The 27,766-nt window shown below is 45.2% G+C and overlaps 1 protein-coding gene across 1 annotated transcript in view; it reads left to right on the top strand.

The window, feature by feature from the left end:
- Positions 1 to 27,766, top strand: part of MED27 (mediator complex subunit 27) — a 499,272-nt gene that overhangs the window by 207,874 nt on the left and 263,632 nt on the right. The window contains exon 3 of the mRNA XM_063935570.1: positions 1,333 to 1,463. Within this exon, the coding sequence (XP_063791640.1) occupies positions 1,333 to 1,463 (131 nt within the window). The remainder of the gene's footprint in view (positions 1 to 1,332; positions 1,464 to 27,766) is intronic.

Genomic DNA, 27,766 nt, shown 5'->3' with positions numbered 1-27,766 from the left:
ATCGCAGCTAAATGAATACTCTCCTATGTGTAATTATTAGAAATCTGCACATATGCATAGAAATGTACAAATGAAAATACTCCCATGGCGGGCAAAATTATACCTAATGGTAATTTTTGTTTTTTAAAGAGAGAATTGTAATTAAACATTAAAATGTTCATATTGGCAATCAAAATCCCATTATTTTTCTTTCATAGCCTTTTAAAGTATACTTTAAGGTTCCATTTAAACAAAAAAGGACACAATAACTCATCTGCCTTAAGTTGATAATGTAAAGGAATGTATAATGAGCTCTTGGAGTCAGGCAAGATTGATAAAACATTTTTTACTGGAATCTCCATATTTTGATTGACAAGGGGTCAAAATGTCAAAGTGATACGTGGATTAGGCACTGAGATGTGAATTTGTTTCCTGATACCCCCAGAAAAAACGGAGCATCAGGAGTGGCATTTCCCAGCAATTTTTCTAAACTTTTACCCCCTATATCTCAAAAACTGTGAGTCCTAGAGAAGAAAAATTTGACATAGGTTAGTAGCTCTGTGGTAGTATCAAGTGTACAAAGTGTCAAATCTGAGTCGGTGGGTGTCGTGCCTGGGTGAACGGACATGGAATGACCCCTAAGTATTCCAAATTGCTGTTGTCATTTTCCAGTAACCAATGCTCCAGACAAACAGGAAATGAATGATTTGGCGACATACTGTAGTGATTTGAAACAAATGCCTATGTTGAATACACATGGAATAACACAAAGAATTAAATATTGTGCACAACATGCCTAAATGCCCAGCATACTGTGTAGTCATATGTCCTGCACCCATGTTCCCACGGTTACCCTCATCTGCATTCCATTATCATAATCAACACTTATTAATCCATTATCACAATACCAGCCCATGCCACCCTACAGACCTATTACCAAATTACATTGTTCTATGTCACCTTACTGTCCTCACCCCAGGACCTCCTGCCGTTCACACGCTTCCACCGTGGTCATTAAACCATGTGATGACTGTTGCTTCAGACCTGTGTGGTCTTGCCTCTATCAGGAGATGGAAGATGGTGTTACATCTCAGGGGTTGCATACGTCTGCTTGGGTGAATGCTATCGTGTTAATGCTGTGTGTGTCCTTTGGTGGTAACGTTTTCCTCAACACATTGACTATAGGTAATTGAGGATATGGTTTCCAGTGACACATTCAGAGCTATGGATTTACCCTATTTGGGAACAGGAAACATAATTCATCAGTTTTACTACAGCTACTATTTCTATTTTAAATTTTTAAAGCATTTGTTAGTATGGGAATTGAAAGCCATGTTTTCCTTGTCTCCCCAGCTGCAGTACCATGCTGGGCTAGCATCCGGTCTCTTGAACCAGCAATCCTTGAAACGCTCTGCTAATCAGATGGGAGTGTCTGCAAAGCGAAGACCCAAGGCTCAGCCTACCACCCTGGTCCTTCCTCCACAGTAAGTCATCTTAAATCTAAAACACCTAAACCTAAAATAATGTATGTGGGACAGATCTGGGAGCGTAATAAAGAATGAATATCGGCAACAACAGAAGGACAGTGCAACGTTTTAGGTTTGGTGGGTAAGAAGTAGTGACAGAGCCCGTGGAAGAATTGTTTCTATAGGAAGAGCTATTGGTACTGTAATGGAAGTTCTATTACCAATTTATATATAAATGGTTCAGGGGTGTATTCAATGCTTGTCTGATCCTTACCGACAATGCAGTATTTAATGAGTGGATTTAGCCATTCCCGACCATGGCAATCCGACTTTTTTTTTTTAAGTCTTATTGACATTGTCGGAAATGGGGCTAAAACCGGTTGGAATTGGCCGCGTTTCCGACAAATCACGTGGCTCCGCAGCTAATCCGCCGATCCACGTGTTTTCCGTCAAGTCGGAATTGCCGACTTTTTGGAAAGTATTGAATTAGTCGGAACCGTTTCCGTCCTAAAAAAGTCAGAAACTGACGTCTTTCCGATAAGACTGTAGTTTCCTACTGCAATTGAATACCCCCAACAATCTCCCCGCTAGTACTGTGTACATTTCTGGAGGTCCTGTTACCGAAAAAGCATGGACATGGATGAGTTAGAATGATTTCAGAGAAGGGCCATTGATATGGTGCGCAGGCTGTGAAATGCATCTTGTCTGGAAAGGCTTTGAGAGCTTAACATGTGTAGTGCGGGGGAGAGATCGCACAGGACCACATTGATAGAGACATTTAAAATATTAATAGTTCAGTATTTTAAAAAATAAAGCCATTTCCGGGAGATGGCGAAACGTTGTTAAATTAGAGAGACTTGTTAACATTAGCATTCTGTTAATGTGAAATCATTGAATGGAGAGTAGTTTCATAGAGGGCATTCACCTTCCACATGTATTTTTAGCTTCATGTTTTTTAATATGTTCATTATTTGGACACATTCTGTATTTTGATACATAATTCACAAATTCCTTGCAGTTTAGCAGTGGCATGTTTTGTTTTGTTTTTTTGTTTTTTTTTGTCTACTGTTGGTGGATTATACAATCCGAAAAAAGGACCAAAGAAGAGAATTGGAAAATAGACTCTTGTGTGGGAGCACTCTAATTCAGACGGATTGGTATATTGTATTCAAAACAGATATAAACATACCTTTATTAATTATAGGTTAAAACTAAGATGTTGGAGTCACTTGTGTGTGGATCAATAACTTCGTGAAAATATAATAACAATTTATGTTTATTATACAATCCTAAATTAAGTTTCATGTAGAGTCCATGCTAACGAAACACTTTGTGCTTACTGTAGCTGGTGCGGTTCGCCTGATCTGCTTTTGTCCCCGTTCCCTATTATTGGACCGCTTTGTGCAAATCTCTTACATCTTACACGTGTGAGCAGGTGTCCTATTCCGTTCCCATGAATATCCCATCCATGTGCTAGAAAGAGTAGCTCAGCATTGGATCATTGCAATCCAATAGGAGTGTGTTGCTCCTGATCTTCGTCTGCTGATTCTTTACAGTAAAAGCAGTAGTTAGTAGTAGGAGCAAGTTTGGACTGGCAGACAGTTTTTTGTCAGACCTAAAATAGATAATTTGACAGGGCAGGTGGAACGGTCTCTCTGGCCTAAATAAACAGATTTCTCTTTGTATTACTTGTGTCTACCATGTGTGAACATTCCTGAATAATTCTGTTATGTGTGTTGAATGGCCAACCACTCATTGCAGGTCATATTACACACATTCAGATGTCCGGATGGGATCCCGGCAGCGAGTGCAGTGTATCCCCACATGGGCTCTCTGCGCTCGCCATGCTTCAGACTCGGTGGAGACCAGGGTTCTATTCCCCCTGGGGTGGTGGCGTGGACCACCACCCAAGTGGGGAACCAGCCGGCGGTCTGGACTCTGACCGTCGGCATTGCAGCTTTTGTCGGGATTCCGGCTTCGGTATATTGACCTCCAGGATCCCGTCCGGCGGTCATTTGACTGCCTCCCCTCTCTGGCCCACAGATAATGCAGTACAGAGTTAAAGCACAATCTGCTTTTTTGTTTCTTTTTCATACTTTTTATCGGATCTCCAGAGATCTGAGGAGTTTGACATCCACTCGTATTTCTTATTGCGAGCATTAACTACCAATATTCATGGGATAGCTTGCAGATAACCTGTAATGAAGTAGTAATCCCCACATCCGCGTTTCTGCCCCTCTCTTGTATTGGAGCACAGAGCACAGCCTAATTAAAAATTAAAACACTGTTTGCATTAGCAGCACACCAAGATAGGTATTTGTACAAGTCTGGGATTGAGCTAATAAGAACAAGATCTTTCTCCAATAAGTTTCATTATCAAACAGCTCATGCAGTATCCTCTGGGCTTGAACACAAGGAATCTCTCCAGTATCGCTACCTTCAGCCTCTGCAGATTGCTCCACTTCTGTGAAAGACTGACTAGGGGTTGTATAGGGCCGCTGAGCCTAATGCACAAGCCACTTCTATGCCCTAACCAGAGGTCAGGTGTTTGACATTGTATGTAACCTTGTTGCCCACTGTATGACCCACTGTATGAGGCCTGTTTGAAAAGTTAGGAGACGCAGGAGTCTATTTACTAAGCCTTGGATGGAGATAAAGTACCAGTCAATCGGCTCCTAACTGCCATGCCACAGGCTGTGTTTGAAAAATGACAGTTAGGAGCCGATTGGATGGTACTTTATCTCCATCCAAGGCTTAGTAAATAGACCCCTGAAGTAGGGAGGCCAATCCCGGGATCGGCGGGATTCCGGGATTTAGGGCTAAAAATGGCCGGGATTCCGGCTCCCCCTGCACAGCGTGGGGGCACGCTGCGCCTTCAGCCGCTGCTGGGGGAGAGAATGTGGAGTTTCCTACCTGTCCGGTTATATACGGTTAGTTAAGTGTGTGGGGCGGAGTGGGGGAAGGGGGCGGCCACATAATTATACGCCAGTCCCGGGTATTCCGGGAATCCCAGAAATGGACATTTTTCAATCCCATTACCCAGGATTGAAAAAATGGCCCAGGATTGGCATCCCTACCGTGGAGTTTCTAAGTACCACTATTGCTGACTTGGAATCACTCTATACCTAAAAGTGGTTCCCTTTTTCAGCAACATTTACCGAGCCTATTTAATGAGTAACATGGTGGCTGAATTAGGAGAAAGCATTTTTTTTTAAGGTAGTACTGACTGAATGATATATCATTATTACAATAATATTATTTGGAATAGAAGTGGTATTATAATATTGTTTGTGTTTTCCCCCCTATTACTTTATTTCAATATGTTACGGAGTGCGCAGGCACGAGTAGCAAGTGGGCTTACATGTGCATGGAGACTGGGTCATCTGAGAAACAGTCGGCTAACTTGGCGATGTTTGTTTCATAAATTAGTAGATAAGAGATTTTATTTCTTTCTTTCCCCTTTTCCTCCTCTTCCGCTTCCAATTACGTATTTATTAACAAAATAACTTAATTCTAATGAATAATAATAATGAATAAAAAAGTAATAATTATTATTATCAGTTATTGCTGCAATAGTTTTAAAGCAACAAGCTCACATTGAAAAGGCAAGTAGTACCTTTTAAGCATGCATCAATAGTCATTGTACTTGGGTTCTCTCCTTCAAATCATTGTCTACTTTTAAAAGCCTCTCTGGAGGTAAAGCAAGTATGGCTGTCAAAAGGTCACAGCTCTTGACATATTGGTGGTCATTCCGAGTTGTTCGCTAGCTGTTTCCGGTCGCTGTGCAGCGATCAGGCAAAAAAAATCAGCAATTCTGCGCATGCGGCGCAATGCGCACGCGCGACGTACTTTCACAACAGCCGATGCAGTTTCACACAAGGTCTAGCGACGCTTTTCAATCGCACTGCTGGCCGCAGAGTGATTGACAGGAAGTGGGTGTTTATGGGAGGTAACTGGCCGTTTTCTGGGAGTGTGTGTAAAAACGCAGGCGTGTCAGATACAAACGCATGCGTGCCTGGGGAAACACAGGCGTGGCTGGCCGAACGCAGGGCGTGTTTGTGACGTCAATACAGGAACTAAACAGTCTGAAGTGATCGCAAGCTAGGAGTAGGTCTCGAGCTGCGATCCTTTCGTTCGCACTTCTGCTAAGATACACTCCCAGAGGGCGGCGCCTTAGCGTTTGCACGGCTGCTAAAAGCAGCTAGCAAGCGAACAACTCGGAATGAGGGCCATTGTGTGATTGCAGAGGGAGAAGAAGTAGGGAAGGATACAACAATGAACAGAGTAAACCCAAAACACATTGGCTGGTTTTGCCTTGTAAATATTTGCTGATTTAAAAAAAACATGATTTTGGCTGGAATCTCCAAACTTCACCCATCCTGCACTCCATTACATCCAGCCCATAGAGCTAGATTTACTAAGCAGCAGTCTACGTTTGTAGCTCAAAACCTGCCACAGAAAATCAAGCCCACAGACTTAGGGGTATATTTAATAAAGTGCAGGTTTATAGAAGTGGAGATGTTCCCCATAGCAACCAATCAACGTCTGCTTATTTCTCTAGCATCTTCTAGAAGATAACTACAATCTGGTTGCTATGGACAACATCTCCACTTCTATAAACCCGCACTTTAGTAAATATACCCCTTAGTCTCTTGGCATGTCATGTGAAGGCAGAGGGAAGGATGAGGATGTCACAGTGAAAAGAGAGATTCCAGGGTCTTCCAAAGTTCTGATCACTGCATCATGTGCCATGTAACTGTGGTTGTTATGGTAGTCAGATGACACTGGAAAATGATCAGTCCTTGGGGTCGATTCAATTCAGCAACAGTTGAATAGCGCCGGGAATTAGCTCCCGGCGCTATTCAATACAGCGACTAGTTACCCTCAATTGTCGGGAATTCTTCTCTCACCCCCGGGGGGGGGGGGGGGGGGGTGAGAGAAGAAAACCGACAAAAGGGCTGGCGCGAGGCTGATTCTGTCGGGAATCAGCATCGCCGCGGGTAGTTAAGGCGGAGAATGCCCGTTCTCCCGACAAAGCAACCTGTTAAGTCCGTGAGAACGGGCATTCGCCGACTTAACTTTAGCTGAATTGAATAGTGTCGGGAGCTAATTCCTGGCGCTATTCAACTGTCGGTGAATTAAATCAACTCCCTTGTTAGCAGTCTGAAGGCACTAAGCAAGTAACTACTTGGCTGTAGCTTGGCTGTGATTTATTTTTCTTCTTTTAAATAAGCAAAAAAAAACAAAACCCTAAACACCCTGCAACTAATTTTTTTGTGGGAGCCCTGCTTTAATGTTCATTAACAGGCTTTTAAACTCTCGCACTTCTTTTTTCCTTTTTCACAGCAATAAATATTAATAGGCTACCATTTATTTGGTAAAATGTTGTAGCTTTATGAAAAAGTAACCCTTAGTGCAGAGACGTTTCAAAACTTTCAGACATGAGCCGCTTCAGTCGTGGAGTTGTGTCACTTCTGTGTCAGTATTGTGTTGCTACATGGAATCACGTGAGATCATTCGCTCTATGTAAAAATAACACACACTGTTTTATATTTTTTTTAAAACTGTGTGTGTGTGGGGGGGTGGGGGTTGCGCAGGGTGGTAGGTTTAAAGCACTCATCGCTTGGTTCCGTTGCACTCTATACCAGGCATTCCCAACCGCGGTCCTCAAGGCACACCAACAGTGCAGGTTTTAGTGATATCCAGGCTTCAGCAAAGATGGTTAAATCAAAATAATTGAGCTACTAATTAAGACACCTGTGTTAAAGCCTGGATATCACTAAAACCAGGACTGTTATAGTGCCCATACACTTGTGCGATGCCCCGCAACGCGACATCGCGGGGCATCGCACCGGCAGTAGATGAACTGCCAAAGTGATTACCATGTGCTCATGCGATAGATCGCATGGTAATCATGTGATGGGCACGTCATCGCCGAGTGGGAGCGGCCTCCATCCGCCCCCGGCAGGTGCCCATTGCACATCACAGTGCGATATATAGCATGTGTTTAAAAAAAACACATGCGATCGCACTGCGATTCGATAAATATTAAGTGCAGCACACAATATCTTGAGACGTGAGATTCGACCGGCGTGCCCGCGCATTGTGTCGAAAGGTATCTAAAATGTGCATACAATCCTTCGATTTCTCTAACAGATGTGGTCGAGATAGAAGGTTAGTACCGATTATCTCACAAGTGTATGGCCAACATTTGTGTGCCTTGAGGACCGAGGTTGGGAAACACTGCTCGATACCTTAGAATCCTAGAGCTTTCCCCTCAGTCTCTTTGAGGTATGATTAAAAAATTATAATCAAATCTTGGGTTTTGCCATTTGATATATGATACGTGTCACATCCATGATAGGTCGACAGACGCAAAAGGTCGGCACTGACAATGGTCAACACAAGTTGGTTTTGTGTTTTCCTAACTTTTGCTTGTTTTACTATTCATGTGGACTAGATTGGGAATAATAACCTGTGGCGATCACTATGGTAACGGTGCGAGCCACCTTGCTGTAGCATGGGGAACGTTCAGGTTTCAACTGATTGTGGTCACGTGATGAAAGATACAAAGCAACACCCAAAAAAACTAAAATAAAAAATAAAATATAAATCTTGTGTCAACTCTTATCATGTCGACTTTAACCATTGTCTGCCTTTTACCTGTCAATCTAATGACTGTCTATTTAGATACTGAAGATCTTCTATTCCACACCTGTCACATCGCCGAAACCAAAGCTGTGACTGAGCGCAGGAACAAATGTGTGCGGTTCTGATACAGAAGATAGACATTAAAAAGATAGTCCGTCATTAGGTCGACAGGGTTAAAAGGTCGACACACACCCCAAAAAAATTGGTGGTGTTTTTAACCTTTTTTTGTACCCCAATTTTCTGAAATAGGACCACAAGGTTACTATAGGTAATAGTTTTTAAAGTGGATAGTAAATGCAGCAAAAAACATATGTCGACCGGTTGACCCTTTCGACCTTGTGCATGTCGACCAATAGAATTTGAGCTATTGACTGTAGACCTTTTTAGTGTAGATCTATAGACCGGATACCGGTGTGTGCACCCTTCTGCATTTGCTTATTGCCTGCCTAGGTCTGATATAATACCTTGTGCTGGGCACAATTAGGCAGTGAGAATATGAGGTCGCAGTGCTTTTTTGATAACTTAAGATAGACTGCTGAAACTAAAAATGAAGTTTGTTTTTATTATTTGGTTATTGTTTGTGTCATTGCCTATTCTCATCTGCACTGTTGGCTTATAAACACTTTACACTGGTGTTTACCAACAGGTAATAGACTAGGTTTAAACTGCGTTAATAGTAATAACCATGTAAGCTTATATATGTGCATAATATCATTGAAACTTAATGAGTATCCTAGCCTGTGCTAAGGGACAGAGGGATATGGGCTTAGCCAAGGCCCCGAAAGTTAATTACTAGAAAGACGTATTCAGCGCAGCTGAAGTACACAGTCAGAGCAACGCAGAGCGGACTAAGTCTCACCGAAACAGCTGCGGCTTTGGGTTTGGCCAGACTTTTACACAAGTCTCTGTGGATGTTCTTTTCTTTATGTCTGGACCCAGCGCCCATTCCCTCTTCTTTATTTAGACTTATGACCTTAACAAATCTCTGCCTAATCTCCTTACACATAAAACGCCAAAACACAGTCAGCCTGGGCTTTGTCTTAAGCAGCAACGAAAGAGTCTGTGTAATCTTTCTTTACCTCTAAAGGTCCATACACACTTAACGATAAAATGAGTGACGTCGCTCATTTTATCGTCAAGTGTGTATGCCGCCAGCGACGACCGATGCGCGGCCCCGCGGGTCGGCAACGATCGTCGCTGTCGGTAGGGCATGCATGAAGGATGTGGACTGTCGTCCACGACCTTCATGCAGGGCTGGCGGGGGCGTGACGTCACTGAGCGATATGAGCGGTCATATCGCTCAGTGTGTACAGGCGGCCGCCGACCGGCCCGGGAGGGGGAAACATTAGACGACGTCGCTCAAGGAGGGGGAAAAAGAGCGACGTCGCTCATTTTATCGTTAAGTGTGTATGGACCTTAAGTTAAGTCTGTTGTAGTTTTATTTTGAAAACTTTTAAATGTGGATTTGAAATCATTTTGCAACTTTTGAATTCATAGCGATTGAGATGTAGGTTTTCTACTTTTTCTTGTAGCTTTCAGTTTTGCACGGCGTCTAGGGAAAAGTCTTTTTTTTTTCTCTCTCTCTACTCATTCTTTGAAGTGCATGGGTGATAACAAAAAAAAGTGCACTGTACCAAACTATGCTTTACTCTGGTACAGAAAGAAAAGCAAGGAAATAGTGCAAAGCATAGATAAAAGCACAAAGTGCTTGTGTGTGACACAGTAATATGCAGCCTGAGACACTGAGGAGCTACGTGGACAGCCCTCTAACCTCCAAGAGGACGAAATATTACATTTAGGAGCACTAGTATTAACCACTTAGCGGGTTTTGGGAATAAAAACCTCCAGTTAAGACATTTTCAGGGTTTTTTTTTAGTGAATTAGATAAAGAATATGTATTTAAACTTATCCAAAATGATTCTGTAAAATATTTTTTTTTTTTTTAATGTGTAAAATATTTGTCTTACAAACATCAGAATTTATAAACCATCATAACTTCGATTTCCCCAGCGGCTGCCCATCTGAACAGCTGGAATCCATATGTATTACCGGCAGACGGGATGCCAGCTGTCAGTATATCTACAGCGGCATCCCGTCTATCGGAATCCCGGCAGCAAATCCTCTACTTCGGGCGCGGTGGCCCGCTTCGCTCACCACAGGTTATATTTCCACTCGGTTGGTGGCATGAACCATCAACCGAGTGGAAATAACCCTCTGTGTTCGGGATTCCGGCATCAGCATTTCACCGGCTGTTGGGATTTCGGCGTCAGTCTCCTGATTGCCAGAATCCCGTCAGCCAGTATTTTAACTGCATCCCAAGCAGCTGTCAGGTTCACACTGGAGGTCTGGTGGGAAATTTACATTTCCCTGGCAGCTGCTCCTCTGTGCAGCCGCCAGGTGGGGATCCTTCTATGCTGATCGATTAGCGGTGATCGGCAGAACGGTAGACACTGGGGGAGGGTGCAGTAAAACATAGGGACCGGGACGTTCTGCTGTGATTTGCGGCTTCTAAAAGATCGTCTTTCGACAGCAGCTGACCACTCTGTATCTCTGACCGGTCGCATCACTTGCGACCAGATCAGATAACGCACTGCCTCGTGTGGTCGCAGATGATGCCGCTCAAGTGGTTAAGCGGTGTATGATCTCACTTCTTTTTTTTCCGTCCATTTGTTTGCTTAAGAAGGAGTTCTTTTCTCTTCCCTGAAATGTATTAAAAGGTTGGCTGTGGAGCACAGGCCTTCGGCTTGTGTAAATAGCCCTGCTGCCATAGCTTTATGGTGCACTTGCTAAGCTAAACTTTTCTTAGCTTGTCCTTTAACAGAGCACCATCTGATTATGGAGCTATGTGTTACCGGTCCCTTCACCGGCTGTGTACTTTCTGGCGCATATTTTGTCTGTCTCCAGAATGAGGTCATTCACTGTGCACCAACAGGGAGCCGTTCCGTATCACATCAGCACTACAGTAGGCTGATGCAATGCAGGCATTGCAGAGATCACTGGTGGGGTGGCTGCCATACCACCTCACTGGCGATTCTTTTCATAACTCATCACAGCGCTACGACATCCTACATCACTGCGCAGGGTGTCCGCCTCAAGAAAAGTAGCAGGTTAATACATTTGCCCCTTTATCTCCGTAATAAGTTAAACACTACACTTATTCAAAGAAGCAGGCACCTCTCTGTAAAAACCTGTCTGCAGGCATTGTAATCCAGTGTTACACGCTTTAACCAACACATCTGGCAGTAAAGCAAAAAGGATCTGGGGGCCACAGGCGATGGTTCAGAGGGCCGTCTGTTCCCTATCGCTGGCCTAGGACTAAAATGTGTTTCTTACGCTATACTGAAGATCAATTAAAAGACACATTCTTTGTATAGTAAGCATTGCTAATTTGTAGCGGTCTTTTTAACGGTGTTGTGAGTGACAGGTACATAAGTCTGCCTGATTTCCAATATGTCATTTTCAGTGTAATTGCCAGTTCATTTGCTATGGTGTAGTTGCCTGTATCCGTTTTATAAGCTGTATGCATTAAACCACTTGATAAAGTTTGCAGAGTGGACACAATGGAGAGATGATTTCCACAAAGTGACATTTATCACCACTTACAATGTTCTCCATCTCAGCTGCTGGCAGGGCTACATCTGCAGCTGCGAACGTTTCCCCCATGCAGCCCATACTCTGAGACCACAACACCACGCAGCAACAGCAGCCCGTCCTATACAGCTTCATCACACAGTTATACCCCTTTCACACCGCAGCTTTAACCTGGTAAATTGCTGATTTCTCTAACGTCCTAAGTGGATGCTGGGGACTCCGTAAGGACCATGGGGAATAGCGGCTCCGCAGGAGACTGGGCACAAAAGTAAAAGCTTTAGGACTACCTGGTGTGCACTGGCTCCTCCCCCTATGACCCTCCTCCAAGCCTCAGTTAGATTTTTGTGCCCGAACGAGAAGGGTGCAATCTAGGTGGCTCTCCTAAAGAGCTGCTTAGTGAAAAGTTTAGTTTTAGGTTTTTTATTTTCAGTGAGACCTGCTGGCAACAGGCTCACTGCACCGAGGGACTAAGGGGAGAAGAAGCGAACTCACCTGCGTGCAGAGTGGATTGGGCTTCTTAGGCTACTGGACATTAGCTCCAGAGGGACGATCACAGGCCCAGCCATGGATGGGTCCCAGAGCCGCGCCGCCGGCCCCCTTACAGAGCCAGAAGACTGAAGAGGTCCGGGAAATCGGCGGCAGAAGATGTCCTGTCTTCAATAAGGTAGCGCACAGCACTGCAGCTGTGCGCCATTGCTCCTCAGCACACTTCACACTCCGGTCACTGAGGGTGCAGGGCGCTGGGGGGGGGGGCGCCCTGAGACGCAATAAAAACACCTTAGATGGCTAAAAATACATCACATATAGCTCCTGGGCTATATGGATGCATTTAACCCCTGCCAGTTTTTCCTTAAAAAAGCGGGAGAAAGGCCGCCGAGAAGGGGGCGGAGCCTATCTCCTCAGCACACAAGCGCCATTTTCCCTCACAGCTCCGTTGGAGGGAAGCTCCCTGACTCTCCCCTGCAGTCCTGCACTACAGAAACAGGGTAAAACAAGAGAGGGGGGGGCACTAAATTTGGCAGATTAATAATACAGCAGCTATATAAGGGAAAAACACTTATATAAGGTTATCCCTGTATATATATAGCGCTCTGGTGTGTGCTGGCAAACTCTCCCTCTGTCTCCCCAAAGGGCTAGTGGGGTCCTGTCCTCTATCAGAGCATTCCCTGTGTGTGTGCTGTGTGTCGGTACGTTGTGTCGACATGTATGAGGAGGAAAATGGTATGGAGGCGGAGCAATTGCCTGTAATAGTGATGTCACCCCCTAGGGAGTCGACACCTGACTGGATGGTCGTATGGAAGGAATTACGTGATAGCGTCAGCACTTTACAAAAAACTGTTGACGACATGAGACAGCCGGAAAAACAGTTAATACCTGTCCAGGCGTCTCAAACACCGTCAGGGGCTCTAAAGCGCCCGTTACCTCAGATGGTCGACCCAGACACGGACACTGACTCCAGTGTCGACGGTGAGGAAACAAACGTATTTTCCAGTAGGGCCACACGTTACATGATCACGGCAATGAAGGAGGTTTTGAACATTTCTGATACTACAAGTACCACAAAAAAGGGTATTATGTGGGGTGTGAAAAAACTACCCGTAGTTTTTCCTGAATCAGATGAATTAAATGAGGTGTGTGATGAAGCGTGGGTTTCCCCCGATAAAAAACTGCTAATTTCTAAAAAATTATTGGCATTATACCCTTTCCCGCCAGAGGTTAGGACGCGTTGGGAAACACCCCCTAGGGTAGATAAGGCGCTCACACGCTTATCAAAACAAGTGGCGTTACCGTCTCCGGATACGGCCGCCCTCAAGGAGCCAGCTGATAGAAAGCTGGAAAATATCCTAAAAAGTATATACACACATACTGGTGTTATACTGAGACCAGCAATCGCCTCAGCCTGGATGTGCAGTGCTGGGGTGGCTTGGTCGGATTCCCTGACTGAAAATATTGATACCCTGGACAGGGACAGTATATTATTGACTATAGAGCATTTAAAGGATGCATTTCTATATATGCGAGATGCACAGAGGGATATTTGCACTCTGGCATCAAGAGTAAGTGCGCTGTCCATTTCTGCCAGAAGAGGGTTATGGACGCGACAGTGGTCAGGTGATGCGGATTCCAAACGGCATATGGAAGTATTGCCGTATAAAGGGGAGGAGTTATTTGGGGTCGGTCTATCGGACCTGGTGGCCACGGCAACGGCTGGGAAATCCACCTTTTTACCCCAGGTCACCTCTCAGCAGAAAAAGACACCGTCTTTTCAGGCTCAGTCCTTTCGTCCCCATAAGGGCAAGCGGGCAAAAGGCCACTCATATCTGCCCCGGGGCAGAGGAAGGGGAAAAAGACTGCAGCAGACAGCCTCTTCCCTGGAACAGAAGCCCTCCCCCGCTTCTGCCAAGTCCTCAGCATGACGCTGGGGCCTTACAAGCGGACTCAGGTACGGTGGGGGGTCGTCTCAAGAATTTCAGCGCGCAGTGGGCTCACTCGCAAGTGGACCCCTGGATCCTGCAGGTAGTATCTCAGGGGTACAAATTGGAATTCGAGACGTCTCCCCCTCGCCGGTTCCTGAAGTCTGCTTTACCAACGTCTCCGACAGGGAGGCGGTATTGGAAGCCATTCACAAGCTGTATTCTCAGCAGGTGATAATCAAGGTACCCCTCCTACAACAGGGAAAGGGGTATTATTCCACGCTGTTTGTGGTACCGAAGCCGGACGGCTCGGTGAGACCTATTTTAAATCTGAAATCCTTGAACACTTACATACAAAGGTTCAAATTCAAGATGGAGTCACTCAGAGCAGTGATAGCGAACCTGGAAGAAGGGGACTATATGGTGTCTCTGGACATCAAGGATGCTTACCTCCATGTCCCAATTTGCCCTTCTCACCAAGGGTACCTCAGGTTTGTGGTACAGAACGGTCACTATCAGTTTCAGACGCTGCCGTTTGGATTGTCCACGGCACCCCGGGTCTTTACCAAGGTAATGGCCGAAATGATGATTCTTCTTCGAAGAAAAGGCGTCTTAATTATCCCTTACTTGGACGATCTCCTGATAAGGGCAAGGTCCAGGGAACAGTTAGAGGCCGGAGTAGCACTATCTCAAGTAGTGCTACGACAGCACGGGTGGATTCTAAATATTCCAAAATCGCAGCTGATTCCGACGACACGTCTGCTGTTCCTAGGGATGATTCTGGACACAGTCCAGAAAAAGGTGTTTCTCCCGGAGGAGAAAGCCAGGGAGTTATCCGAGCTAGTCAGGAACCTCCTAAAACCAGGCCAAGTGTCAGTGCATCAATGCACAAGGGTCCTGGGAAAAATGGTGGCTTCTTACGAAGCGATTCCATTCGGCAGATTCCACGCAAGAACTTTTCAGTGGGATCTGCTGGACAAATGGTCCGGATCGCATCTTCAGATGCATCAGCGGATAACCCTGTCTCCAAGGACAAGGGTGTCTCTCCTGTGGTGGTTGCAGAGTGCTCATCTTCTAGAGGGCCGCAGATTCGGCATTCAGGACTGGGTCCTGGTGACCACGGATGCCAGCCTGAGAGGCTGGGGAGCAGTCACACAGGGAAGAAATTTCCAGGGCTTGTGGTCAAGCCTGGAGACATCACTTCACATAATTATCCTGGAGCTAAGAGCCATCTACAATGCTCTGAGCCTAGCAAGACCTCTGCTTCAAGGTCAGCCGGTGCTGATCCAGTCGGACAACATCACGGCAGTCGCTCACGTAAACAGACAGGGCGGCACAAGAAGCAGGAGGGCAATGACGGAAGTTGCAAGGATTCTTCGCTGGGCAGAAAATCATGTGATAGCACTGTCAGCAGTGTTCATTCCGGGTGTGGACAACTGGGAAGCAGACTTCCTCAGCAGACACGACCTCCACCCGGGGGAGTGGGGACTTCACCCAGAAGTCTTCCACATGATTGTGAACCATTGGGAAAAACCAAAGGTGGACATGATGGCGTCCCGCCTCAACAAAAAACTAGACAGATATTGCGCCAGGTCAAGGGACCCTCAGGCAATAGCTGTGGACGCTCTGGTAACACCATGGGTGTACCAGTCAGTGTATGTGTTCCCTCCTCTGCCTCTCATACCCAAGGTACTGAGGATCATAAGAAGGAGAGGAGTAAGGACTATACTCGTGGCTCCGGATTGGCCAAGAAGGACTTGGTACCCGGAACTTCAAGAGATGCTCACAGAGGACCCGTGGCCTCTACCTCTAAGAAAGGACCTGCTCCAGCAGGGACCCTGTCTCTTCCAAGACTTACCGCGGCTGCGTTTGACGGCATGGCGGTTGAACGCCGGATCCTGAAGGAAAAAGGCATTCCGGATGAAGTCATCCCTACCCTGATCAAAGCCAGGAAGGATGTAACCGTACAACATTATCACCGTATTTGGCGTAAATATGTTGCGTGGTGCGAGGCCAGGAAGGCCCCTACAGAGGAATTTCAACTGGGTCGTTTCCTGCATTTCCTACAAACAGGACTGTCTATGGGCCTAAAATTAGGGTCCATTAAGGTTCAGATTTCGGCCCTGTCGATTTTCTTCCAAAAAGAACTGGCTTCAGTTCCTGAAGTACAGACGTTTGTCAAGGGGGTACTGCATATACAACCTCCTTTTGTGCCTCCAGTGGCACCTTGGGATCTAAATGTAGTTTTGGGATTCCTAAAATCACATTGGTTTGAACCACTTTCCACTGTGGACTTAAAATATCTCACATGGAAGGTGGTAATGCTGTTAGCCCTGGCTTCAGCCAGGCGTGTCTCAGAATTGGCGGCTTTATCCTATAAAAGCCGTTACCTAATTTTTCATACGGACAGGGCAGAATTGAGGACTCGTCCTCAATTTCTCCCTAAGGTGGTTTCAGCATTTCACTTGAACCAGCCTATTGTGGTGCCTGCGGCTACTAGGGACTTGGAGGACTCCAAGTTGCTGGACGTAGTCAGGGCCCTGAAAATATATGTTTCCAGGACGGCTGGAGTCAGAAAATCTGACTCGCTATTTATCCTGTATGCACCCAACAAGCTGGGTGCTCCTGCTTCTAAGCAGACGATTGCTCGCTGGATTTGTAGTACAATTCAGCTTGCACATTCTGTGGCAGGCCTGCCACAGCCAAAATCTGTAAATGCCCATTCCACAAGGAAGGTAGGCTCATCTTGGGCGGCTGCCCGAGGGGTCTCGGCTTTACAACTTTGCCGAGCAGCTACTTGGTCAGGGGCAAACACGTTTGCTAAATTCTACAAATTTGATACCCTGGCTGAGGAGGACCTGGAGTTCTCTCATTCGGTGCTGCAGAGTCATCCGCACTCTCCCGCCCGTTTGGGAGCTTTGGTATAATCCCCATGGTCCTTACGGAGTCCCCAGCATTCACTTAGGACGTTAGAGAAAATAAGAATTTACTTACCGATAATTCTATTTCTCATAGTCCGTAGTGGATGCTGGGCGCCCATCCCAAGTGCGGATTGTCTGCAATACTTGTACATAGTTATTGTTACAAAAATCGGGTTATTATTGTTGTGAGCCATCTTTTCAGAGGCTCCTCTGTTATCATGCTGTTAACTGGGTTCAGATCACAGGTTGTACGGTGTGATTGGTGTGGCTGGTATGAGTCTTACCCGGGATTCAATATCCTTCCTTATTGTGTACGCTCGTCCGGGCACAGTATCCTAACTGAGGCTTGGAGGAGGGTCATAGGGGGAGGAGCCAGTGCACACCAGGTAGTCCTAAAGCTTTTACTTTTGCGCCCAGTGTCCTGCGGAGCCGCTATTCCCCATGGTCCTTACGGAGTCCCCAGCATCCACTACGGACTATGAGAAATAGAATTATCGGTAAGTAAATTCTTATTTTTTCAGCCTTCCTAAACGGTTCTAGCTGCGGTCTGAAAGGGCCACCTTGAATTTACCGTTTTCAAAATACCAGTATTTTGAAACGGTTAAAAAGCAGGGTCCTACCTGGTTCAGAACCGTTTCACTGTGCAGTGTGAAAGGCTCAGAAACGGTATTTCCAAGCCACAGGAGGTGATAGACTGTCTCCATGTGTGATGTCACCAGGCAGAAGCAGGAAGCTGGAGGAAAAACACATCAGACACATGAGTGAGTTTAGAAGCGTTTTCTTACTGCAAATATATTATACAATGGCAACTTGGAGTGATGAAGAGGTGAGGGAGCTGCTAAGAATCAGAGGGGATGAGGAAATCTGCAGACAAATAACTGGGACAGTCAAGGATGCACTCATATATAAAAACATGGTTAAAATGCTTCAAGCTGCTGGGTTCCATCGTACGACTATCCAAATTATTAGTAATTAATTAATAATTATTAATAATGTGGGGGCCAGAAAAGTCCATTTATAATGACAACCACTGTTTTCTATGGGTGAAACGGGTTCAGTGTGAAAGGTACCAAAACGGTAATGAAATGGTAATATACTGGTTACAACATGCGATGTGAAGGGGGTTTAACTGCTCAGACCCGTTTTAAGAACCGTTTCAAAAGCAGGTTTTGCGATGTGAAAGCAGCATTAGATTAAGGGTGGCCCGTTGATGGTGCAGATTACTCACATGTACAGTAAAGAGGTAGATGATGCCGGGAAATGTCACACAGATGTAAGATGTGTTTATAATGGCCCACTGCAATGCACATTGATTTACTTAGAGAGCCACTTGTAATGTTCACAGGTAAATTGATTCAGCAGTTTATTAGTATATGAGACATAAGGCTGCGGATCTGGAGAGGAAGCATGCTTTATTATATACCAGACTTCTTGTCTGAAAGCCAAATAAAGAACATACTGTAACTATGCCACTTAGAGGTAGAACAGAAGCATTCAGAAAACCATTCAGATGTATCCTTATATGCCAAGCCTCAGTACGTCTAACGGTGCGCGCAAGGCACCCGGCGCAACTGAGGCGCTTCAAGAGGTGTGATGTGTTAATGAAGAACGGAACGACCATGTCCCTCCCGTCCTTCATTAGTATAAACAAGGACGCTAGCGAAGGACGCTAGGTTTGATGTGCAGCAAATCAAAGCTAGCGTCCGTCGCGAGTGGCAACGGAAGAGCGAAATCTTGGGTACACACTAAGCGATGTAAGCGAATATTGTTCCAAAATGGCATTTTGGAATGACATCGCTCCTGTGTGTACCCAGCTTAAACCTAACCTCCCCGGGTGGTGCCTAACCCTAACCCCCGCCCCTCCTTCTCCGCAGCCTAACCCGAATACATACGTCCCAACATGACCCTCTCCAGGAGGGACACAATGCTCTGCTCCTGGACTTCCCTCTTAATGTATGATTGCCATCACCTGTGCTGAAACACCTTTCTAATCCATTAACCTGTTCAAAACAGGTGCCAGCAATCCTAAGTTAAGAGAAAAGTCCAGAAGCAGAGCATTGTGTCCCTCCTGGAGAGGGTCATGTCGGGAGGTATGCTAATATGCTGTTTGCTTATTCAGGGCCCACCCCTGCTCAGCACAATGTTGCAAACTATGCAGTTTTGATGTCCTTTTGCCCCATGGACTTCCCCTTCCGGGAAAAGTAGGCAAAGACGTGACTGGGTAATTTGGCACCACCTGCGATTGCTAGCGGTTTGCCCAACATCCTTGGAGATGTAGTTTACGATCTGCTGCTGTGCAAGATGTTGTTCACTTGTATTGTGACTTAGATAGTTGTGAAAAAAAAATACTTGCTCCAGCAAAGCTTGTTTTTAGTATACAGCGCTGCACGTATGCAATCTATCAGTGGTTAATTGAACCCCAGGTTCTGTCACACAGGCACTTGTAATTCTGTGCAACCTGTATGAAAAAATCTATAATTAGATTTTTTCATTAGCACAGCTGTCGCCACTCTCATGATTTTTCAAGTGAGTACAAGTTGTTCGGTTTTTTTCAGGGCGTGGTGTGATACCCTTGAAAACTCCCATGCCTCGTAGCTATAGTCTAAAGCCTTGCGTGTTAACATACTACGTCTGTGCTTGTTAACATAGCGGCTTGCTCTCTATCGCTGGCAGCGAGCATAATTACAGAATCATTGGGCCAGGACGACAGCATGTTTAAATAGGTTACTCTGCTCCATTGACAGATCCTTCACTGCGCCACAGCCATTAGCTGAAACCTCAGGGATTGTCTGCTTGGCGTTCCTCAAACCCTGGCAGAATTAATGGTCGCTGTCTGGAATTCCACGCTGAGCTCCAGCAAGGGGGATCCCGAGCTATTTTCAGTCTTTTTACATAAAGGATAAACGGCTTGGCGATTAGGATAATTGTGTGATGGTTGGAGACTTAACAATGATCACTTACTGAGCATAATACTTATTGAGCTTCCTGCTAATGCTCTGTAACCTTAACCAGGCTCAGTATTGTGTGACACAGACACACTGCCAAACGCCAAGTAAATGACCAGTGTTTCTTTTAAAGCGGAACTAAACTGCAAACTAAAACAATGTATTTAAAGTTCCATACAGGAAGACAGGCCCATTTATAGATTTTAAAAATGAAGTCTTTTCATCACGTATAGTGTTCACTCTAGAAGTGAAATGGGGCATGGCGCCGGACTCCGGGGGCATATGTGCGCGCGTGAGGCCGAAATGGGGGCGCGACCACGCAAATTAGGGTGTGTGGCCACACCTACGTCATTTTAGTGGGCGGTGCGGCCCACAGACACTACTATAGAGGGCGTCTGCGGCTGGCGACGTCACTTTTGGGGGCGTGCCCAGCACCTTCATCAGTGCTGGGCTTTCCCCAGCTCTCTCCCAATGCGTTAATGGATGCCACGCGAATGCGCACGGCATCTTTACACGCTGGGAGGGCAGGAAGCGGGCGGCTGTTCTAGCAGAGCGCCGCGAAAGGGGCAGGGCGGGTTGTGCCTGCTAAAAAATGGCAGGGCGCGGTGCCCTGCTAAAACAGCCTAGAGTGAACACTAACGTAAACTTGCGTAAACTTATAATAGGGTGAGAAAACGAAGTCTACACTAACGTAGGTTGCTGCTAAAAGGGCAGACTCTTAAGTGACTAGGACAGAGGTTCACAAATGTTGGGGCAGATGTATTAAGCCTGGAGATGGGAAAAGAAGTGATAAAGCAGTGGTAAGTGGAAGGTGATAACGCACCAGCCAGTCAGCTCCGGAATACGGTCATTAGGTTGACCACTATTGGTTGACATGGAAAAAGGTCGAAGTTTTTAACTTTTTTTTTTCTCCCTTTTTTTTTCTCCCTTTTTTTTTTTTTACCTTTTACATACTTTACGATCCACGTGGACTACGATTGGAAACGGTAACCTGCGCCGAGCGCATCAACGGTGCATTAATTGGGGTGCCCTGTCACTTTAAGAAGAAAACGACACAAAAAAAGTTTTAAAAAAAAACTCATGTCGACCTAGTGACCATGTCGACCTAATGACTGTTGACCTAAGTTTGGTCGACCTAATGACCCATACCCTCAGCTCCTAACTGTCATTTTTTAAATCCGTAATGATTGGCTGGTGTGTTATCACCTTGCGCTTATCACTGCTTTATCACTTCTTTATCCCTTCTCCAGGTTAATGCATCTGCCCCAATGTCCCCAAGGCCCCATAACAGTCTACATTTTAAGCTTATCCATGCTTGAACACAAATTACTTAATCGGTACCTTAGTCCAGAGCTTCTCAAACAAGGCACCCCAACGGTCCAGGTTTTAGGCATATCCATGGCTCAACATAGATGGTTAAATCAAATTGCCTGAGGTGCTAATTAAAGGGGCATACGCACGTAGCGATGTGTGTGCTTACATTCTAAGCAATCTGACTAGATTGCTTAGAAATGAAGCATACAGCTCTCCGGGCCAAACCTAGTTAGATCTCTCACTTCACCGCTGGGTGAAGTTAGCCCCCACCCCCCGCACATCGCGCTGTGCGCTGAGCGGGGGAGAGATGTGTGCTGAACGTTCTGTGCTAGATCACTCAGCACACATCTCTGTACACATCGCTAATGTGTGTATCCCCCTTAAGTCACCTGTGGAAAAGCATGGAGAAACTTAAAACCCTGGGGTGCCTTGAGGACTGCGTTTCAGAACCTCTGCCTTAGTCAGTTAGATTTCTGTGCTGAACCATGGATATCCTTAAAATGTGGACCGCTAGGGTGTCTTGAGGACCAAGTTTGGGAACCACTTGACTAGAGAGTGGATAGACTTTTACATAAATATGGTAGTGTGGAGTATGATATGCTGTCGAATGAAACAGAAAGTGCACACGTTTCCTCATTGCCTCCACTTGTGTGCACTCCATCTTTGTATCAGCAGATGAGAATGTATGCAGCAGTGTAATCACCGTACTACATGACTATGGCAGAGAGCATATCAGGATTTGCTGCTAGCAGTCTGTCCTGCATGTGCTGGTTACCACACGACGCCTGTTTTCATGTCACGCTCTGGGGAAAGGCTCTCATTTTGTTGTGATACTATGTTTCACTGAAGCATACAGAGCCGTCTCATGTTTTATCATCAGGACATAATTTCCATGTGATATTTGATTACCAGAGCCATTATGTGCTTTTACCAGATATTGAAGAGTCTCCTGTGGCTGCGCAACTCAATTAACACACTCCCGCCTCTGGATTGTCTGCGCGCGAGAGTCCTCAGGATGTTATGCGATAATTCTGTTCATTGAGATCCAAGAGACTGCAAATTCACTTACTAGAGTTGATGTAAAACAAATTTCCTAAAACATGGATATCTGTTTGATGGGTTGAGCGAATGAAGTTGTCGTCTATGTCTTCTCTATCCATCACATAGCGGCTCTGGAGACATCATGCCACTGTAAGGGCATTGGGTGCATTTAGTGTACGTGTGTGTGTGTACGTGTGTGTGTGTGTGTGTGTGTGTGTAAAGTCTGACAATTAGCTGTGCAAATTGTTGCAATGTTTTCTGACAGCTTCAAGCTTTTAAGTGCACATGTTGTTATTCAACTTTATTTAAATAGCGCATACATATTCTGTAGCACTTTATAGAGGCTATTTGGTCATTCATATCAGTCTCTGCTCTAGTGGAGCGTGCAGTCAGTCACTGGGGCAGATGTATTAAGCATTGAGAAGTGATAAAGCAGTGATAAGTGCAAGGTGATAACGCACCAGCCAATCAGCTCCAATATGGAAATTGACAGTTAGAAGCGGATTGGCTGGTGTGTTATCACCTTTCACTTATCACTGCTTTATCTCTTCTCCAGGCTTGCTCAAAAGGGGGTGCTGGCGGCCAGGGAGGGGCCGTTGCCCCACTAGCGCCAGTATAGGGAGTTGTCAGGCTCCCCTCAACATCCCTAATGGGGGCGTGCCCCAGCCGAGGCATCACTGATGGTTGCATTCCCCACACCCAGCTTCCCCCAAGCTCCCTTTAATGTGAATCTAGTCATGCAGCGGCAGGCTGTTTTAGCAGGGTGCATTTTGCCCTTTAAAAAACGGACAGGGCGCGCTGCCCTACTAAAACAGTCTAGCATGAAGATTAAGTATGTATTTGGATTATGGATGGAAACCCACTCAAGCGTGCAAAGGATATACAAACACAACACGATTAGGGCCATAGTGAGAATCGAATCCAAGACCTCAGTGCTGTGATACTATTACACCATCCATGCTGCCCTATTATCTTTTATTTACAGGGGCCACAAAGTGTCAGCAAAACAATACAAAATTAATATAAATGTAAAAAGAATGAAATAGACATAACGGGCAAAAACCAGACAGTAGGGATATACAACAAATTTAGATAAAATTCTTTGATTTAGATACAATTCTTAGGAGTGGCAATCAGTAACCCCATGCCAAAAAAATAACCATATGGGATCAAAGTCACTGTCAGTGTGGCGGTAGACAGGAGATCGTCAAAATCCAGGGTGAGAAACCAGTTGTTGGAGGGCTCTGCTTGTGATAGCTCACAGTCTAAAGAATTAGGGTAGAACTTGGAAGTGAACTGGGAAGGGGGATGGCGGATGTGTGTTAGGTTTGTATGTAAAGAGGGCTGGTAGGCTTTAATGAACAGGTGTGTTTTCCGGGCATGTTTGAATCCCTGCCGGCTGGTATGCTAGTTTTTGGTTTAAGTATAAAATATAATGCAATTGAGAACCTTATGCTGCTTTATCTATGGGAGCCATACCTGGCCTTTTATATCAGATTTCTCCTCATATGCTATTGCTGCATTCACGCCAGCTCCTCTTGGTGTCCATTTTGGGGTCTTTTTTGCCTGAAAATGCATACTAGTCACAGGCAGTGTACTAGTATAGTTCAATTTGTTATGCAACGCTTGTGCATCTGTGTGCGACTGAATCTGCATATGAAGTGCTACTATGCCGTGGCTTTTTTCCCCACAAGTTTCGTTGTGCTTCAGACTTTGTCGCACACCGTTACACACGTCGCAAATCCAATTAATCAGTGCAGTTTCGAGGTGCATCATTGTCGTATTGCTTTGTTACTGAGACGGAATTACAGAAAGGACCACCCTAATGCAAGTGGCAGGGATTTGGAGGGTGCCAGGCATAGTCAGGGAAGAGAAAGACAGGAGGGCAAAATCCACATTTCAAGTGGTACTGTATAATTGGCAAAAACTGCACTCCTAAAGTCTAATGTACCTCTTACTTTGGAACAGGAATTTATTAAAAGTCAACTCTGAGTTCTGAGACCTGCGGCTTGTGCCCGTTAAGTATTCATGGAAGTACTCAATGACTTTTGATATCCATAATATACTTTGGTCATGTTAATATATGTATTAGTTGCTATAAATGGTGAGTTCTGATGTCATTACTTATAATTTGTGGGTTAATTTAACAAAAATCAATAATGCACCTTTCTGCTATAACTTATTATAGATATTAGTAGCCACAGCCTTGTATTTTAATATGGTCGTTGATCTCATTATTATTATTATTATTATTATTATTATCATTTTTATAATGTTTGGCAAAGTAGCAGTACCATATTATGCAGTGCTATATACAGAATATTATCTTATTTACAAGTTCAGACTTGTTTCCAATTTACATATGTACGGTATTACATAATTACAGTCCACAGTGTACACCATAATATGGAGATACATAAATGGGAGTGGGTCCTGCGTAGCAAGAGCTTACGTTCTACATGGAATATGTTTGGTACATATGAGGGAGAGGAACATAACTGTGGGATTCTGAGGCTGGAGAGTTTGATGCGAGGTGGTAGCATACAGGTGGCTTTTAAGGGCAGAGAATGGATGTCAGGGCTGATGGATCGTGGAAGGGCATTCTAGAGCTTTAAAGCCATTCAGGAAAAATCCTATAAATAGTAGGAAGAGACGCTATAGTCATTGGCAGAACAACGTGCACAGGATGGGTTTCTGGATCCCGGCTGTCGAAATACGGATTCCAGAATCCCAACACTGCCGATTCCCTACATTTCAGCCTCAACCCGTCTGGAAATAAGGTTGTGGATGTAGGGAGGAGAAGAGCTTTGTAGGTTATTGAAATTAGTTTGATTTTGATATGTTTTTTAGTTGCTTCCAGGGTGAGAGGGCCTAATCCTGGAAATATTGCTGAGGTTTAAGCAGCTGGAGCGAGAAGGTGACAATGTAAGGACAGAAAGAGAAAGCACAGTTGAGGGTGACCTGGACCCCTCCCAAGACAGTGGATATGGATGGATGGAAGAGGAGGAGGAGGGGGAAAAGACAATGACTTCAGTATGAGAGGATGTTGAGTTTAAAGAATTGTTGCTTCATCTAAGAGTAAATGGCTAACGAACAATGAGATAATGGGAGGAGAGAGTTAAATTTGGCCAAGGATAGAATATCGAAGAAGGGAAATCAGAGGTGATGTGGAGACAGAAAATGAATGGTTGGACAGGTAGGAGGTGACCGTGGGTCTTAGAGGCCTGTAGAGTGGGGGGTTTGCATGCAGAGGTCAAATGCCGCAGATAGCTTGAGAAGGATGAGAATAGAGAAGTGACCTGATGAGATCATCTGTGACCTTAGTTGTGGAAGTTTAGGATTGAATGGAGAGATTGAGAAAGTCTAATTGGAATGAGAGGAAGGAGTTGAGGTTGTAGACTACTTGCTCGAGATGCTGGGAGGCATTGGAAAGGAGAGGGATGGTAATTAGACAGAGAGAAGGGGTCAAGTAAACAATAACATCCATATAATTTACAGTAAGGTGTGACTGTGTATTATCCTATATGTATATTTCAGAGTAGAAGGCACCTTATTCTAGATCTTTTATTTTGCAAACTTGTTAGTTTAGAAAAAACAGAAGCGGAAAGAGAGATGTAAATGAATTGCTGCTGAGTACGTATGTGTGATTCTGGGGTGGTCTTCTGTTTGCCGGCGGTCGGGCTCCCGGCGCTCAGTATACCGGCGCCGGGAGCCCGACCGCCGGCTTACCGACACTTATTTTCCCTCGTGGGGGTCCACGACCCCCATAGAGGGAGAATAAAATAGTGTGGCGCGCGTAGCGCGCCACCGTGCCCGTAGCGTGGCGAGCGCAGCGAGCCCGCAAGGGGCTCATTTGCGCTCGCCAAGCTGTCGGTAAGCCGGCGGTCGGGCTCCCGGCGCCGGGATGCTGGTCGCCGGGAGCCCGACCGCCGGCCACCCGTAGTGAACCCGTGATTCTGCAGTGATAACAACAAGATGCCCTCTTTAATCTGTTCAATAAGGCAACATTTGTTCATGGACCATCTTCTTTCAAAACAAATGTATAGCTGGCTATCTCCTATCTCTTCACCCATTGACCCCTGATACCCAGTCTCTATTCTTTGCAGCCACAGAGCAGACATTTCAAACCCTTACTCTGTATGCCGGATATGGAGCCTGTCGGTCTGCTGTAAGGTCATTCTGTGTACCCGAGCCCCTTAATCTTTGTGTTTCAATTGCTGATTAAATTCATAATGTATCCTACAGGTGAACAGCGAAGGCATTGTTCCTCATTATGAGCTGACATCCTGAGCAGCGTATCTTTTGATAACTAGACATCATACATAGATACGGGTACACGAGAGCCAGGAATACTTCAATATAAACTGCGCTTTCCTCTGGCCTGTCATTCCGCTAGAGCTGTGGGAATAGCTGTAGAGGGTTTAGTTTAAGGTTAAAGACGTTGACATACGGTTGTGGCTGTTCAGCTGAGGATGATAGAAGTTTGTGTCTAAAAAGCTGTTGAAGGCTTGTTTTATAGTGTACTGTGTGTATGGCGTCATCTTTTGCCTTAATGAATACTTAACCACTTAACTGATGATTCTTTTCCCCAATAACTGCTCAGAAATTGTCAGGATTTTTTTTTAGTTAAAAAAAAAAAATCAGCAATGATCTGCGGCACAGAAACACTGAGGGGAGGGTAGATGCTAAGACCAAATGGGCTAAAGGACTCCTGATAACAGGGGGAGGAGCTAGGCCGGTCGGGATAGTGCTTTCACTATCCATGCCACCAACTGCTTCCTCTAGTAAACTGGTGGCAAGCGGAGCGAGCCACTGAGCCCGAAGCATAGCGAGCGAAGCGAGCCCGCGAGGGTACATTTTGGGTACCTTGTTCGCTCATTGCTCTGTTCCCTAGTGACGTCGGAGGTCCTTTCCCCAATTTGGTTTTAGCCATAACACTGAGGGGAGGGTGCAGGGAGTCCCACTGAGAGCAACAGCGGAGGGAGGTTTCCCTTCCCTGCAGCTGCTAACATTGTTTATCTGACTGGTTGCATCCTGTGCGACAAGGTCAAATAAAGCACTTTCTGGTATGGTTGCATCTGATGCGACCATGCCAGGCAAGTGGTTAAGGCTGGTTTATAGATTTAGTCCTTGAACCGAGTATGGAAGACCACTGAGCTTGGCAGTCATGAGACCCAATGACATGTTATCATGGCAATGTACTAGTCCCTCTGTACTTTATTGCACTTATATTATTATGTAAAAGCAAACTCTACATTTGTCTAAATGTGATGATATTTATACATATATATGTGTGTGTGTATATGTGTATATATATATATATATATATATATATATATATATATATATATATATATATATATATATATATATATGCTTAGTTGTTTCTCTTTACCCCCTCTGATTCTGTTTTTGACAGCCATCTTCTAATGATGGACCTATGG

This window comes from Pseudophryne corroboree, chromosome 8 (genome assembly GCF_028390025.1).
Source record: "Pseudophryne corroboree isolate aPseCor3 chromosome 8, aPseCor3.hap2, whole genome shotgun sequence".
NCBI lineage: Eukaryota > Metazoa > Chordata > Amphibia > Anura > Myobatrachidae > Pseudophryne > Pseudophryne corroboree.
Note: the sequence above shows the minus strand (reverse complement) of the source record. Positions and strands in the feature narration are given on the sequence as shown.